The 18,725-nt window shown below is 43.3% G+C and overlaps 1 protein-coding gene and 1 pseudogene across 2 annotated transcripts in view; one reads left to right on the top strand and one right to left on the bottom strand.

Annotated features, from left to right (window-relative positions):
* The window catches only part of dapk1 (death-associated protein kinase 1), an 89,552-nt gene that overhangs the window by 49,705 nt on the left and 21,122 nt on the right, over positions 1 to 18,725 (bottom strand). The window contains exon 3 of the mRNA XM_083783901.1: positions 2,024 to 2,245. Within this exon, the coding sequence (XP_083640027.1) occupies positions 2,024 to 2,245 (222 nt within the window). The remainder of the gene's footprint in view (positions 1 to 2,023; positions 2,246 to 18,725) is intronic.
* LOC310872250 (glutamine--fructose-6-phosphate aminotransferase [isomerizing] 1-like) lies at positions 16,441 to 18,444 on the top strand (annotated as a pseudogene). Its single transcript has one exon. The product of its transcript is annotated as a glutamine--fructose-6-phosphate aminotransferase [isomerizing] 1-like (transcript).

Genomic DNA, 18,725 nt, shown 5'->3' with positions numbered 1-18,725 from the left:
TTTGAGGTTCGGGGGGGGGGGCGGGCCGGGTACCGTCCTAAAGTCAGCTCTTCGGTGCTACTGAAAATTTCTGACGAGCCGAAATCCTTTCGGCACTACAGCGGTAAAATAGGAGTATGAATCGGCCCTTATCCTTACGTGTATGATGTAATGATAGCCTGAACAATCATTTATTAGAAAGGAACCAGCATATACTGTATATCCGAGTGCTGAAATCATCTTACCAACATGGATCACATGTGAAATTATGAAACAGTTGTATACAACTAATAACAGCATAAGAATGGTTGGGCATATTGATAAATATGGACAGCTGAAATGTACATTTAAATACCACAGCCAAACAACTTCTTTGTTTAGAAGCCTCGTCCCTAGAGTGGAATATGGACAAGAGGAACTTCTATCATGTGGAGATATATAATATAATGTCTATTCTAACTAAGTCTGCAAGTTAGATATTGCAGAGAAAGGGACGACAGGCCAACATGGAGAGCAGCTGCACTGATCAGGTATGGCATTGGAGCATGAGGTTTCCCTCTTTAAGCAAGGATCCAAATCCTGGCATAAAGGACATTATGCCTTCGGAGGTGTCACCCTCCATGGAAAGGAAAAATGCAGTCGCATCTTACACACGCTTAGAGGTGTTCTAATAGAGCCAGATCTGCTATTTCATGACTGTCAAGGTGTTAACCCTCTCGGCATCCAACTAGGCATGTAACGATTCACTCAACTCACGATACGATTCGTATCACGATATGAGGTTCGCGATACGATTTTTCACGATATTAAAGAAAATATATATTTTAAAGAAAAATTACTTTTACTAATTTTATTTTATTTATCTTCCCCCCTGAGATTTTTTATTTAACTACATTGCAAAAGAAGTAGCGTTACTTTTGACAGTGCAGAAACACAATTGCCTTCCTTGATGAGCATCACTTGGGCACAGTCACAGACACACACAGCTCCCCTCTACAGTCACAGACACACACAGCTCCCCTCTACAGTCACAGACACACACAGCTCCCCTCTACAGTCACAGACACACACAGCTCCCCTCTACAGTGCTCTACTACTGAAAGTGACTATCATTTCTCTCCAAAAGGACTTGAATATGATGGAATATGACTAAAGCTCACATTTCACATCACACACTAGCCCCCCTAATACATATATATTTTTTGTGGAAAATCAATTTTTTTATTTCAATGAATCGATTCATATCGTCGGGATTAATATCGATATATATCTATATACGATATATCGTTACATGCCTACATCTAACCCATAACTGTGCAATTCTGTTGTCGTTTGCTGCGCTTGGGCATTTGTTCTCACTTCCCGTCCTGGACTTTCAGACCACGACTATCGTTTCATTTTCTCTCTTCACCTGGAGTCTCGGGAAATGAAAAATCACACCAGTGTGAACCAAGTGGTGCAACTCCCGTCTATTGGTTCTCTGTATCGTTCCAATTTGTATCATTCCAATTTCTTCTCTGTATCGTTCCAATTTCTTCTCTGTATCGTTTGCGTCCAGCAGGTGGCAGCCATGTCACATACTTCTCTCGTTCCAATTTCACGCATGCGCACACCACTCGTGCTCACACAGGTACATCACAAACAGGTACACAGGTACACGGACATTGTTTGCTGGATGTAGAAGTGGTTGCACCACTTAAAAATAGCTGCTGGTTTGCACTCTAGGCCCTCAGTGAGCCACTGGTCTAAGGAACAATGATCATGCAGGGTATTGTTGTGAACCTAATTATGTCTAACCAGTGTAACCAGTGTAAATATGACCTATTACCCCACATCACCTCCAACAGATTAAACACATATTTCACTTTCAAGATAACTCACCTATATGGGAGGCTGTGAAAGTAAACCCAAGTGATATCGATTCAACATAGTCTCTACACAAACCGATAAAACAACAAGGAGAATAATGACCTTGTGTGTTAAAACAAGCCAGCTGACCCGTCCTCCACCCTGTTAACATAGCTTCAAGAGCAAGGCAACTCACAGCTCCAAGACGAGGATGACCTCGGCCTTGTTCTCATAGACCTCGTGCAGCGTTATGATGTTGGCGTGCTGGATCTCCTTCAGGATGTTCACCTCGCGCTCGATGTCGTCCCGCGTCACGCCGCGCCGGCTCGACTTGCTCCGGCGCTTCTTGATGAACTTGCCGGCGTACTCCACGCCGGTGCTTCTGTGACGACATCGCCGGACCACCGCAAACTGACCGCTGGCCAATGAGAAAAAAGGGCAAGAAGAGGGAGTTTTAGAAGATAAGCAAATGATAAGCTTCTGATCATGAAATGGACTTTAAAGGAGAATTCCATACTAAAAGGCTTTCTTACCTTTCTTTGTAGTTGTTACGTCCCCACCAAAGAGGTGTTATTTTGTGTAAAATCTCCTTATTGGCTATTTCCCCTACCATAAGCCCTAAATGAATTGCATTGAATTGAATGGGAATTGAATGGGGCTATGGGGTGTTGTGCTAATTCGCTTATTTCCATCGCTCAAAATTATAATTTCTTTGTATATATCCTCTCTTCATAATGTAAATAATATCCCGAGCGGCACACTTTACTACTTCTTTCGATGGAAATAAGCGAACTAGCATAACACCCCATAGCCCCATACAATTCCCATTCAATGCAATGCAATTCATTGAGGGCTTATGGTAGGGAAAATAGTCAATAAGGAGTTTTTGCACAAAAAAACACCTGGACCTCTTTGGTAGGGACGTAACAACTACAAAGAAAGGTAAGGAAGATAAGAAAGCATTCTAGCATGGAATTCTCCTTTAACCCATTTAGGCCCGACGTCGAAAAAAAAAAAAAAACTTCTAAATTCTGACAGTTTTCTGACATGTTTCTGTATTAGTGGTGCTCAATTTTTCAAAAATAGCAGACCTACAAGCTCGTAGCGCGCCACCGAGTGGCGCGCTACGAGCTTGTAGGTCTGCTATTTTTCAATAGCTAAATTATAACATAATGTTTAAAACACAAAAAGGGGTTCCCGCCCAAAATGGGATAAACTAGGGATAGAGGAATACATAAATAAGAGGACCGGCATTCATAACACAATACTGATAAACAACACTCAAAACTAAATTTATGATCTGCATTGATCTGCAAAGAAAACAAATCAATAAATCTCAGTTATTGTTGCTGGGATTACGCAACCCTCCTCAAGAAAATGGAGCCAAGAAATTATATCACCATCCAGAGCATTCTGTCAAATTCCCCTTTATGTGTGTAAATCATAAATAACAGACACTAAGGAAATAACAGGGAAATAAACTCGGCAACAAACGTTCAGAAACGTACCCTTGGTCCATTATTTCTACACTTTAATAATACCAATTGGTATTGTATTTTATATCATTTTAATCGTTGATTAGTCACCTTTACAGTAATGATTGTTAAGGATCGGGCATTTGTGGAATGAACAACACAGCTACTGTAAACGTGGGGGTAGTGCCTCCAAACAATTTGCCAAAATGGCAAGTTGTTACTTGGTATTCACCCTTGCTTTGAGTTGCTTAGTCACTAAGCCACTCAAACACCTTAGTGGATTGGATGATTGAACTCTCACACAGTAATAAGGAAGAAAACAACACATATTGGCCATTTTTACATTAATGTTACACTCAGTGTTAGGGAACTCAGTAGCGTCTGGAAGATCCAAGACGCAGCCACAGAAATAATGGACCAAAGTAAAATTGTGTGTGTGTGTGTGTGTGTGTGTGTGTGTTAGGTTGCGCACAGGTGGTGAAAAACAACCATGCTGTTTTCGTGCTCAGACGCACCCACCCACCCACACACACACAGAGCTCCGTAAGGGAGTGGTTGCACCACTCAAAAAGGAAACTAATTCTAGACATTGTTGTGACAAACATTAGACGCAGAGGGACCTCAAATATTGTACAGTAATAGTGGTATGTGGTATGGTACAGTGGTACCGTCTTAAGGTATCCATTGGCATCTACAGTCAGTAACAATCCATGGTTTGGAACTGTAATACCATGCCCATGGTATAAATTAACCCTGGCATTAAATGTTACGTGAATCAATGTGATGCTCAGCACAGCTGTTCCACAGATAACCAATGCTCGTGAATATTAGCCTATATGTATCAAATAAAATAAAACTAACTTTCATGCGAACTGGCATCGTGGACCACCATGGAATGATCCGCAGACCACCAAGGGTCCGCAGACCCCAGGTTGGGGAGCCCTGCTGTTGAAGAGCCTCATGGCGCACTACCAGTGACACCACTCCCAGTTGAAATGCATCCAAGGAGCAATATTACGCTCCACACCCTGAATGCTGCACTACAGGATTGACCAACTTTCGATTTCGCCAGCAATGGAAGGCATTTGTTTACTTTGTGGAAATTCAATATTCAATGTGAAAACTACTACTACAGCAATAGCGGTTATGACACTAGGTTGGCTAAAACGGCAAATAATCAACCTAGTGTATTATGTTTTTAAATTCACAAACCATAAGAATAACACGGAGGTCAAAGGGAGGTGAGTGTAACAGAGTAGCCTGCCAGTTCGCCCCAATATCTTCCCTGATCAAGGGGGATTCCCCTGTGGCCAAAGGCCAAGCCATCTACAACAGGGTCTGTATAAGACTATACAGTATATGTACAGTATGTCTATTAATGTAGATCGATCACTCATAGCTAATACCGCACATGACATGATCACAAAACAGAAGCACCTCTGCAAAGTGCAAATGAAGTTCCCGGTGAAGTAAAGGTCAAAGTGAAACTTAGGGGGAAAAGTTGCTGTGGGGCATAACGTCTATATCTCCATATTTAACCTTGTGTATGTATTTTCATGAATTAATGCACAATTTTATATTTCATCATATTGCACTGTCACATGAAAGTAGTGAAAATTCCAGTTCCACAAGCTTGTAGATCTGCTATTTTAGATACAATTAGAAAGTTGAAAGTGGTCTGTTGAAAGTCTGTCTGTGTATTTGTATGAATAAGAGCTTGTGACTACATAACTTGGATCTACCGAACACAGATTTTCCACTCCTGAAAATAACTTGTTGTTTCATTTTCCTTAGCTCTAATCGTGTACTTATTTGTGCGACAAATAGCTGATCTACAATCCCGTGTGACATCGTAATCTTTTGAACTTTTGAAAATAATGAAATGAGCAAAAAAAGCTCCCACTTTGAAGACTAGCAGGCCGTGACGGTCCTGACGGATGAGGGGCGCACAGTATGTGGAGGTAATGGAAAGTGTGCATCTAATACAAGTGCCTACACCAGCGACTCTGATATTGCAGTGGGTGACGGGCGTGAGTGTGTGTCAGGAAAAAAGACAGACAACTCTGTAATGGAAATTCCACCATCATGTCCCTGTGCAGCACTGTTATTGAACAGTGCTACCAGATGGGATAACGCTGACACCACTGCTACACAACATGTCAGGCTACCAAAACAAAACCAGGACAAAATATAAGCACTCGACGGGAAGCAAAGAACATTTGGGGTCTGTCGACGCCCACGCCGCGCGTGCCTCCTCGCGCCTCAGGCAGTAGTCATGCACTTAATATACCACACACGCGCTAAGAGAGGGAGGGAGGAAACAGACAGACAGACAGACAAGATAGTGAGTGAGTGACAGGGAAGATGTGAGGGAGAGAGGGGAAAATAGAGGCAAAAATGGAGACAATGTATAGACGGTGACAGAGGCACATTTCAAATGTCTTCCAAGTTCCTCTGTCCTGGCCAAAAGCAGTGGACATAGCCTGAGCTAACGCTAGACCTTTCTGGCCTAGATGGGAGGGTCGCGGCTCAGATTTGCGCACACCCTGATTGGTTCACCGATCTGTCTGTCAGCCCCGGTCTCTCCGGGGCTCCCCCCTCATTTCGTCGTGCAGATGAAATGAAAGCCTGGGTCACTCGCTACTTGGTCTGGAAAGAGGCTGCTTGACTCGCATTTTATAACGTCGACTGTTACGTAGCCACGTTGTTGCAGATACGTCATAAGCCAGCGCCACTCTGTCCATGCTTCTCACCGTTGAATAAAATACCGCCGTTCGAGACGTGAGAGTAAAAACCTAAAAAAGTAAACGATTCAGTAGTCCGCTGTCAGATTCAGTAGTACAAAAAAATGACGGCTGTGTGGGGTGAGTTTAGTGAATGATAAGGGGACGTTGCAGGACAAAAGCAGTAGCTGCGCAGTGCGCATTGATACAACGTCAAACTGGTGTTTTTCCTCAACCCGCAACACAGACCAATCAGAAGCCAAGGTTCTACTTCAACCTCTCATATGTCCCGCCTACCTTGGATATTAGGAGACTGGCCAGACTGAGTTGCGAAGTGAAATTTTCAGATCCGCGGAACGCAGCAAATCAGGCTGGGCCTGGAACCCAGGCTACAACTTATGTAAATTAGATAGCACTAGTCTGCATAGTTCATTATATAAATATTCCACGATTCTTAGCATACGTATGATTCATGTCTTTTGTTCCTGCTTACTATAAATCACTCTGGATTAACACAAACTACGCCAGCATTTATTGATAACTATGATATAATATATATATATATATATATGATAACGATGCATGGTCACGTCAGTCTAATAGAAGGCAACACAGAGTCTGCTCTGGGCCGTGGAATAAACCTTGTTTTGCCCAAAAATGCCGTCTGGGACAAGGAATAGAAGATACAGGCGATTGAAAGAAACAGATAGAATGGGTGATTATGGCCACGATGATCTTAATAGCACGATCCTGTGTCATGACCATAGACTGTAAAAAATATGGACAAAGCATTCCCCGGGTCTAACATGAACGTAAAATGAAGCCCGTCAGTCCTTGTATTGTAAATCGCCATCTTTCTAGATCCGTTTGGGCCCAGCTGGCCCATTGGCTGGCCCAGACAACGAGGCGGGACTTCCCCCCTTCTTCTTAGTTGGTTTTTATTTTGACTCGAATGGGTGGGGAATCCCGATCATAGACTGTAACGGTAGCCACGCCCCTCAGAACATACGCGACTTTATGGTCATTCTTTAAATAAATGGGACCATCATTTTCCAAAAAGAATATTATGACATTAGAAATGAGACTTTAAACTAGTGACTGGAAGCAGAAAGTATTCATGACCATGTTTATTAAGGTAATACAGTCTAGGTGAAGTTGGGCCCAAATACATGGACTTCTATGGGGCTATGGGTTTTTTTGGGCCCAATGACAGCGCCACAACAGGCCATTATATGAACTTTCAGGAAATCCCGATTTCCTTGGTGGCTTCACAAAATATCTGTCTGACTGCCCCCCTGGTCATGACACAACAACAGCTAGCAAACCGATGCTAACGTGAGTAGCATTAAGACTTGATCAATCAAAAGCATTATAAAACACCAATTGCCGGACATCAACGGCAATGGCGTGCCGTGGAGCGTAGCATTTACATTTACTAGTATGTACTGTGTGATCTGTTTGTTTGCATATGTTTTATGTATATCCTGATGACTGCTGTGCACAAAACAAATTTCCGAAAGGACAAATAAACTTATAAAGTATCTATCTATCTATTAATTGGCGTAGATCTACATGAATGGCGTGATAACTGTTAAGAGTGTCTGCTAAATGACTAAATTGTAAATTGTCATCGGACTCAAATCATCCTGCCATAAGCAGAGTGGACAGTTTATAGAAAGTGAATCAGAGCATGCAGTTATAGGTCTTCTGTATCTGTAATACTGCGTGATATTTGTGGATTAAATATCGGGCTATATGATTGAAATGGCGAGGAAGGCAACAGCTGTAGAGTTTGGAAACTGGCAAAAGAGATGATTTCCAGCCCGTCGAAGGGAAAATAATAAAATATGATTCCTGTGCCTCCTGGGCACACACCTGATCTCTACCAATGCTAAACTTTGGAAAAAACATTTGGAAATATGAACTCAACTCTACGCCATCTGGCTTGTTAAGGAAGAGCTAGAGGCTTGTTGACAGGAGGAGGAAAGGAGGGTTGGGGTTGGGGGCTTTCTCATGCTAATGTAGCTTCCGACGACCCCCCTATTCATTTCAGCTTCATCCTATTGTGGGGCCTGGCTCAAAGTCAGACGGGCCTCCGATGAGATAATACACAGTAAAGTTCTCGGTTTCAACTCAGAAGCGTAAATATATACCCATAAGGGACCATAAACTTAGTTAAATTAACACTGAGGATTTCACTGTTAGAGATGGACATTAACGAGTGCCTGACAGCTATTTCAACATGACGTAATAAAATCCTCTAAGGCGAAAAATTGTAGAAGCAAAATTGGCTACATTGGTAAGTAAGTGTAGTTGTAAACTTACATTATAAGCACATGGTTCTGGACATTACAGTCAAAATGAGTATATTAAATAGTGTACTAATAACTCAAATGAACCGTTACTACTTTGCTGACCGGAGTCCCCAGGGGGTCTGTACTTGGCCCCCTTCTTTATTACCTCTTAGAGTCTAAACCAAATCTCTTCACATAGTGAGCTTATGATTTATCACTGATGTTTGCGTGTTTTAATATTAATATTATATTAATGCTAGTCATAGTCTCTTGTATCTCTATTCTTTCCCCCTCTCTTGTAAACTACAAATAGTGGGAGCATTTCACCCAATTAAGAAAAAAAGACGTTGAGTATTATGACATGCACAAAACAAGAACGCTTTCAAGCCAACTGTTAAGCAAATAGCTAACGTAACATGTGGTCATTGTTGATTCATAGTACTGACATTGTACACAATATGTTGTATAATTTCTTACACACAGCCAGGAACGCAAGGAAGGAACTGAGAAAAATACTGCAAAGGTCAGTCTGATTTGTAACCTTTGTTTGTTGTGTTTGGTGTGATAACACGGTTGCAATGAGGAAAGGAAAGAAAACCGACTTCCCCTTCCTCAATAACCACATGGGCAGTTTATACTACACCCTAAACTTAGTTGACCGGATTCACAATGGCTCTATACTAGACCCCTGGATAGGAACATTTATACATTCATGTGGCCGTTCCCAAACATTTTTCAGCTTTAGTGGGGCTATCTGTACTGAAGTCGCGGTCCCAGCTCTGCACATAGTTGGGGTGCGCAGACTGTGCACATCTCCAGAGATGGACTGATGACTCAATAACGTCTTTCCTTCAGAGATAACATTACTGTTAATAAGCATGTTAATAAAGTATTCAATCAAGTATGGTCCACCATAATGTTTATGTTTTCCGCAACAGATGAGGAACAAACAATTGAAACGCTTATAAAGTCTAAATACTAAATGACAGACATCTCTGTGTTGCACCAAGAAATAACTGGTATATATTGGGATATCATAGCTCCTGTAATTTGTCTTGAGTTGCTTAAGGCAAGCATAGACAAAGACGAGCAGTGAAGCTAAAAATAAATACCTATTTCATACGTTGTCAGGAGTGCCGAGCGAACAACCTGGATCTCAGAGACCAACCAGCTGATGGTGGACAACAGAGGAACATGCCTACATAGCAGGTGCACCATATAATTGGTCCACACTAATGCTGATTATAAGATGGCACAGGCTGATCATAATTGATCCACAGGTCGCATTTACTATGAAATCGTGCATTTCCCGTCAGTCAGTTTATTTGGTTGGTTGGTCAGCACAGGCATGACCACAGGTGACATCACGTGACATCATCAGGGATGGAGATACCTCATGTGTGGAGATCCCTGATGTCATCAATATTGAGCCCATATATGGAGATCCCTGATGTCATCAACATTGGCCAGCAACTTCTGACATTCCATAATTTATGTTGATCCTTCCCGATCCGTCCTTCCTCTTCGATGTCTCCCTTTTGACTGATACATGTCCATTTAAACTCTAGACGGCCATGCCCCAAAGTTATTAGTGCAGCCGCCGCGCCCGGTAGCCGGCGAAAACTAGAGTTCTCAACAGGCCTGAAAATTAAGGCCTGGCCCTACCTGGGCCCTCATCAAACCCTGTACACTCAATACACTGCCCCCGCTGCCACCCTTAGATCTCCATATATGGAGCTGACCTGTTCTGACATTCCATCTGATGATCTGACCTCATCAAACCCTGTACACTCAAGACACGCTCTATGGCCAGTACATAATTAATTCCATATGTTGATCTGACCCCCCATTCCAAAGCGCCAGCACTCTCCCAGCAGTCTGCTGTCACCCAGGTGGATGTGTGCACGTGACCTCAGGCATCTTACTGGTTTTATTGAGCTGCATTGACGTGAGGCTAACCAACGGGCTAACAGTCACATCAGGAAAAAACAAACGCACTGCCTATAGAAGCACTTACTGGGAGGCTTGCTATAATCAATCACACAAAGCTATTATTTCCAAATAATACACACACACACACACACACACACACACACACACACACACACACACACACACACACACACACACACACACACACACACACACACACACACACACACACACACACACACACGAAAGTGAGCCCACCCTTCATTAACAACACCAGCTGCACACACATACAAAAAACATAGAGGAAATGGCAGTGGTTCAAATTAGCCCAATTCCCTTGTTGAGATAGTAGAGGAACCACAAGCAGATTCAGATTTTCAAATAATAAACACCTCAAATATAAATGTTTTTTTAAAGATGTATTTTGGGGCTTTTTATGCCTTATTAATAGTGACACGCAGCAAAGGCCGCCCGGATCTGGACTTGACCCTTCAGCGCTACATTGTAGCCGAGGTACCGGTGCCCTGCACAATGCCATTGCTCTTTTAAAAAAAAATATATTTTTCATTTTTCAACATTTTGAAGAAAATGTCAAACATACAGTAGGCCTAGTGAAAATATCAGAATGTGCGATTGTAGATTGTCTATTTCGCTACTTGTCATACAACTAAGTAAATAGGGCTAAAGTACTGCTGTACTCTGTAAAAAACTCTGTAAATCAATTCTCCTCAGAATATAGTGACGGTTATGAACAACAATTCATAATGTTCAGGCAAATGAGACTTAATGACTTCTGGTTAGCAAAAACTACCTGAGAAATCCCTTTCTGTCTCGAGGTATCCTTGGGGAAAGCTCTCAGACTCACTCGCAGGCTGCTGAATAAACACAAAGTTTAGGAGCAGAATTTATGGGCGAGTGGCGGTGAAAAACAGAGCTTGGAAATCGCTGACAAACAGTTGTAGCGAGACCGTTTTTTCAAGCCACCTATCCACACACCAGGCAGTACAAAACACCCTACAAAGTCTATTGGATCAAGTTGCTGTTCCTCTTTTGTTGTGTTAAGGACAGACGAGGGCGAGGCTTCCAACTTTTGGCCTACTTGTTTCCACAAAGCTATTGGAGGGGAGGGGAGTGGAGAAGAGAGTTTATTTGCGCCTGTCAGCTGGGTGTAAAAAAAAGTGTTGCTTTCACACAAACTGTCTGCAAGGTTGTAAGGCTTTCATCTCAGGAGACATCCTGCAGATGTATTACAATTTACAATTTAGGCATTTAGCAGACGCTCTTAATCCAGAGCGACTTACATTTAAGCAAGAACAAAGCATGGGAATACATCACATAAAAAGCATTTATCATGAAACATGCGTAAGCTAAGAAAGTAACAGTGGAATATTTATATAGTGAAACTATATAAATGGTATGGTTAAATGGTATGGTTATATTATGTTTCCCTTGATATGAATGGCCTTATAACAGACAGGTGAGTATGCCATGTGCATCAGCTGTCAAGTGCATTATAAGCAGCAATAGACTTGTACACCGGCAGGCATGGACATGCACACACACACACACACACACACACACACACACACACCGCAAAAACTGTCACTGTTGAATTTTCTACCTAAGCCTGAATAAACTGTAATGTTTGCCGTACAAAGGTGTCATGCACAATATCAGACCTATGAGCTTGTAGGTCGGGTATGTTTCAACACTTGTACAACAGAGCATAAATTAAGCATTACACAGCCACATAGACAAACCACCATCAGAACTTCAGAAGACTTTATATTGAATGTTTAATGCTCCACAATGGAAAAAAGCCTTTGGGGTTTTTCTGTTCTCCATATGCCGTGTTTTTCACTTGTACTGCCTCTACCTTAAAAATGCTCAATAAAATATTGAATCATTCAATCAATTAATCAAACAATAATTCTAACTTTAGAGAGCACAACAGATTGCTGCAGAAGGCATACTGCTACTCCTGTTTCAATTAGCCAAACATAAAACAGCTTTATAGATGTTTTATTACAGACAATTTTGGTAAATATATCGGTGTAATAAGCAAAACACGCCATCTTCAACATGAGAACAAATTATAATGGTTTCAATGTTATTGCACTCTTCTTTGCGGCACCATGGCGACTTACACAAGGTGGATAATTAGCCAAACTTTCCAAACAAAAGCAAGTGTCACAACCAACTGCTGTCCCGGAGGAAGAAGGCCCTCTGCTTTCTGTTTGTGTTAGCAATGGGGATTAACAGGTCGAGAGAAATAAGCTAAGCAATGTCAGTATCAGGTGTGTGTGTGTGTGTGTGTGTGTGTGTGTGTGTGTGTGTAATGTCTGCAACTGACAGGAAGAAAAACGGGCAGAGCAAACACTTTGGTTGTAGCGAGTATAACACCAGTGTTGAGCTGTTCATATATGAACAAAAACTAGCATGGCTTTCACAAACTTTAGGATTATTTTATAACCTTAATATTAGAAGAGAAAACAAGTTAGTGTGGTGTATTATATATGGTGTATATTACATTTTCTATCACAAATATTATATATTTTTAATATCAGATCTAATAGCTCACACATGTGGCCCTCTCCGAAACGAGCTCCTCACCATTCGCCCTACACACTTCGATATGCACATAGAGTTATAGATAATTATTAGAGACGGCACTGGAATTCCCCTCCCATCCACTTGCATTGCGTTGCTCACCCAGTGCATGAGGCCTTTTCACCCCTTCTTCCATTGCGTTTTAAACTTATATTTGGTGTGCTTTTAGATCGCATTTTTAGATAGATAGATAGATAGATAGATAGATAGATAGATAGATAGATAGATAGATAGATAGATAGATAGATAGATAGATAGATAGATAGATAGATAGATAGATAGATAGATAGATAGATAGATAGATAGATCGATCGATCGATCGATCGCCTGGTGTGATCACCCCTTTTCCAACCAGGAAGAAGGGGTGAAAAGTAAACGCCTCATGCGCTGGGTGAGCAACTCAATGCAAGAAGTGGATGGGAGGCGAATTCCGGTGCCGTCTCTATTAGTTAGTTATAACTTTATTATGCGCATACCGAGTGGAAGTGTGTGGGGCGAGTGTTGAGGAGCACGTTTTGGAGAGGGGGACAAAGACCTATTTTATAATAAATGAACAAATGTCCACCAAAATACAATCTAGTCATGTTGCAGTCATGGGTGGTGGCAAAGAAAAGTGTGACATCTATCTATGCTCTTAATCTTTGGCCTCAATCCGAATATAATCCATCTAGTAAATATACAGTAGTACAGTCTTTTAGATGGAGCCTAAACTCCACATGTACAGCAGAATACACAATGGAACAGACCTATTACAATACCTACCTCTCAAGCATATATTTCACTTTGTTCACAACTGAGCAGGTATAGCTGATTGGCTTTTCTTTCTTAGACAGGAAAACCTGCTATCATTATCACAATAATAGTCAGGGCCAGGGAGATAACACATTTCTTTTGGTCAATAATACCAGATATCAAACCGCATTCTCCCACCGTGCAGTTGCCATTCATTCGTCACAATACAATCTTCTGTGTGTCCATGCAACATTCTGATTGGTGGCGGTCGGGCGGCGTTTTCAGGCAGGACATTTATTAACACAACTAAGTAGGCTAACATTTTGGTGAACATTATTGCAACACGATTTTCTACACTGAAAAGTGAAAAGAATGAAGGTGACTCATGTCAAATTGTCAAGGTAGAAAATTAACTTTAATGTGCTAATGTAAAGAATCTCTGTTTAGTATGTTGGGTGTTTCATGGGGTTTTTCCTTTTCTTATGTGAACGTGAACGTGTATGTTATTTGAATGCAGCTGTGACTTTGTCTCCAAGATAAATTTCTCCCAAAGGAGACCAATAAAGACAACCTTGAACCTTGAAGAAGATAACAATCTAATTGCCTATCATGACATGCCCAAAACAGGGGCACCAGGCTGAAATGGCTAAATTGCCGTAGACGGTTCAAAGCAGCGAGGCCACTGGAGGATGGAATATACCGTAGTACTAACTGGAGGATACTGATAAAACATTTGCATGTGCAAGAAACCTCTGGTGGACATACTGTAGTTTAGCTGCTAATACAATGATTAGTGATAATTACATAATGATAATAATAATATTAAATTATGGGGCAACCAGTTTGACTTATTAGTTATTATTATCATCATTGTTATTATTACTGTATTATGTCTATCCTTTTTTAGACAAGCCCAAGAGATGGTTTCATGAGAGGCACTAAATGGCATCTCATTCAATCCAGGTCTACACAGAGTCCTCTAATAACACCTAAACCTCAATTTAAATCTGCTTTCTGACAAATCAGCTTTTGTGCAGCCTGACTGAACAATTCAACACAATGGACTAGGGGTTTGGCAGGCTCGCAATATTCCCCCATACAGTCAAAACATCACACATTAGAGACTGTTTAAAACAGAGTAGTGGATTTGGCCTGTTTAGCCTGTTTGGCCCGTTTAACTGTCCTCCTGCCAAGCTGTGAGGCTATTTACATTTCAACCCATGAAGAAAGCATCAGGGTCATTTTAACCACTTTATCCATTATTTAATACTTTGGCTATTCAAAAATAAAACAGCAGGTACACTTGTAGAAAAACTTTTGAAAAATCTTGAAAAACGACTTGGCATGGTCAGATGGGTCAAGGACTGAGGGTCATCCTCATCCTTGTCTCTCCAGTAGCATACCAGGAAAAGCACTTCCTAATCACAGTCACATTTGGTGGTGGATCATTCATGTTTTGGGCCTATTTAGCTGCCAGCAGCACAGAGGCTCTTGTCCAGATCAACTGTATATATAAAGGTTTCAGTCACTGTATCTACTTCTACCTTGGATATCAATCTGATATCTGTAAATGTATGCAAATGTCAAAGCCACAAGTAGACCTTTCAATGAGACAATGCAGAACACAAAATAAATGACCATTACAGTCTCTGCATCTAAACCCAAAACACTGAGGGTTCATAAGCAGAAAGTTTTATTATGAATCTGGAACCCTTCATAATGGTAACAATTTTTTTTTATATATAATAATAATGATAATAAATATATATATATATATATGGTATATGCACATTCATTAAATATTGTATAATATATGTATTGTATAAATATTGTATCGTTACATTTGAAATTATCAATTTATTTTTCTATAGTAATGTTGTGCACCTTATCAAGGGTGTCAACAGATTTCTATACTGTATGGATGATGTCTTTTTGTAGACCAAACAAACCCAGACATTATCTCCCATTTCCAATGGAATCTTTTGCATTTGGCTTGGATAGAAGAAAATAAGCTCTGTAGCAAACAAAGGCTTATGATATCCAGACATTTCAACAAGATAATCCCCACTAATCCACACATGATTTTTGAACCACACAAGCAATTAACGCTTGTGTGTAAAAGAAAAATGGCACAAACAGCTTCAAAATAAACAGTTGTAACATTTTGTAGAACATTTTGTAGAAATTATTTTAGCCTTATTTTTTTTTAACTAATTTTAACTACAGACCTTGTTTTCTGCAAGCATTGAAAAATCACACGTGTGAAGTGAGGGCTGCTCTTATCTATTATAACAAGTGTAAACATGTCACGATCTATTATAACAAGTGTAAACATATCACGTGCGAAAAATATGTGTCCACAAGCCAATGAAAACATGTGTGCAAAAGATGTGCCCACAAGCCAATGAAAACATGTGTGCAAAAGATGTGCCCACAAGCCAATGAAAACATGTGCGCAGTGCCCACAAGCCAACATGTGCGCCGTCTTCTAATTGGCCACACTAGCTCTCAGCTCCTCCCCCTTTGGCTCCAGTCCGCAGAGACATCCTCACGGAAGGAATTGGAACGATACAGAGAAGAAATTGGAACGATACAGAGAAGAAATTGGAACGATAATTCCCATAGTGCGCTGCAACGTCACTGGGATGAGCGGCCCGTCAGGGCCGCGAAATTCTAGTATACTTATATTTCTATATTTGGATGCAATGACAATGCGTGTCAGCCAATCACAATTTGAGGTCATTATGACATTGACGCTCATAATAAAGGTTTTCCCGATTTTGCCACCATAACCCCGGATATCAACCCTGTAGTTATTTACCAGAAGCGGAACCAGTTGCTGCAGACATGTGTGGAATCTTTGCGTACATGAACTACCAAGTGCCGAGGTCTCGCCGGGAGATTCTCGACATCTTGCTCCAAGGCCTGCGGCGTCTGGAATACCGCGGCTACGACTCAGCCGGCGTCGGAATCAACGGCAGCAGCAACGACGGCAGGTCCATCCGCGTGATCAAGCAGAGCGGCAAGGTGAAGGCCCTGGACGAGGAGGTGCACAAGCAGCGGGACATGGACCTGGATGCCGTGCTCAACGTTCACGTGGGCATCGCCCACACCCGCTGGGCCACGCACGGCGCGCCCAGCACCGTCAACAGCCACCCGCAGAGCTCCGACAAGAACAACGAGTTCATCGTGGTCCACAACGGCATCGCCACCAACTACAAGGACCTGAGGAAGTTCCTGGAAAGCAAGGACTACAAGTTCGAATCCGAGACCGACACGGAGACCATCGCCAAGCTAATTAAGTCTACGACAACCGGGAGAGCGACGACATGGCCTTTGCCACCCTGGTGGAGAGGGTGACCCAGCAGCTGGACGGCGCATTCGCCCTGGTCTTCAAGAGCGTCCACTACCCCGGCGAGGCGGTCGCCACCCGGAGGGGTAGCCCTCTTCTCATCGGGGTGAAGAGTGACCACAAGCTGACCATGGACCACTTCTCCGGCGAGGACAAAAGGGGCTGCACCACCATCCCCCGGACGGACAACCAGCCCACCTTCCTGTTCCCCGAGGACCAGGTGGCCGTGGAGTACTTTTTCGCGTCGGACGCCAGCGCCGTTATCGAGCACACCAAGAAGGTGATATTCTTGGAGGACGATGACGTGGCGGTCGTGCGAGACGGGCGCCTCTCCGTGCACCGGATAAAGCGCACGGTCGGGGACAACTCAGTGCGCGCCATCCAGACGCTGCAGATGGAGCTGCAGCAGATCATGAAGGGAAACTACGGCTCCTTCATGAAGAAGGAGATCTTTGAGCAGCCCGAGTCCATCGTCAACACCATGCGGGGACGCATTAACTTCGAGGACAACACGGTGACACTGGGCGGCCTCAAGGACCACATCAAGGCCATCCAGCGGTGCCGGCGGCTGATCCTGGTGGCCTGCGGTACCAGCTACCACGGGAGCCTGGCCACCCGGCAGATCATTGAGGAGCTGACAGAGCTGCCCGTCGCAGTGGAGCTGGCCAGCGACTTACTGGACCGGAATACGCCTGTGTACCGTGACGACGTCTGCTTCTTCGTCAGCCAGTCGGGGGAGACGGCCGACACGCTCATGGCGCTGCGCTACTGCAAGGAGCGCGGCGCCCTGACCGTGGGCTTGACCAACACGGTGGGCAGCTCCATCTCCCGGGGCACCGACTGCGGTGTGCACCTCAACGCTGGGCCAGAGATCGGTGTGGCCAGCACCAAGGCCTACACCAGCCAGGTGGTGGTGCTGGTCATGTTTGCGCTGCTCATGTGCGACGACAGCATCTCCATGCAGCCGAGGCGGCGTCAGATCATCCAGGGCTTGAAGATACTCCCGGACCTCATCAAGGAGGTGCTGGGCCTGGATGACGAGATCCACAAGCTGGCCACGGAGCTCTACCAGGAGAAGAGTTTGCTGATCATGGGCCGAGGCTATCACTATGCCACCTGCCTGGAGGGGGCGCTGAAGATCAAGGAGATCACATACATGCACTCGGAGGGCATCCTGGCGGGCGAGCTGAAGCACGGCCCGTTGGCGCTGGTGGACGGGATCATGCCCGTCATCATGATCATAATGAGGGACCAAACGTACGTCAAGTGCCAGAACGCCCTGCAGCAGGTGGTGGCGCGGCAGGGGCGGCCCATCATGATCTGCAACAGGGACGATCAGGAACGCAGGCCGCACCATCCACGTGCCGCGCTGCGTGGACTGTCTGCAGGGCATCCTAAGCAACATCCCGCTGCAGCTGCTCTCCTTCCACCTGGCCGTGCTGCGCGGTTACGACGTGGACTGTCCCAGGAACCTGGCCAAGTCCGTGACGGTGGAGTGAGCTCATTGGTGGACAGTAAAGGCCTATTCATACTCTAGTCATCATACATTTTCATACATCACATTCCGTGCTCAGCCAATCACATCACACAGACACGCAAAGCTGGGTGTCAAGGATTCATGGAAATCAGAAAATTTCGGGTTTCAGGACTGCAAATTGTAAAACTATAAGTAGTGTATCGTTCACCCAGAAAACCCCAGAAAAACAATAATAGCAATTTTGGTCGGCATAAATAGGAACGGGAGTTGTTATGCTAACACATGAATTCAACCGTTTTTCAT

The sequence above is a fragment of the Protomyctophum parallelum genome, assembly GCF_964188405.1.
Source record: "Protomyctophum parallelum genome assembly, chromosome: 15".
Lineage (NCBI taxonomy): Eukaryota > Metazoa > Chordata > Actinopteri > Myctophiformes > Myctophidae > Protomyctophum > Protomyctophum parallelum.
The sequence above is the reverse complement of the archived record's forward strand: the minus strand, read 5'-3'. Positions and strand labels throughout refer to the sequence as shown.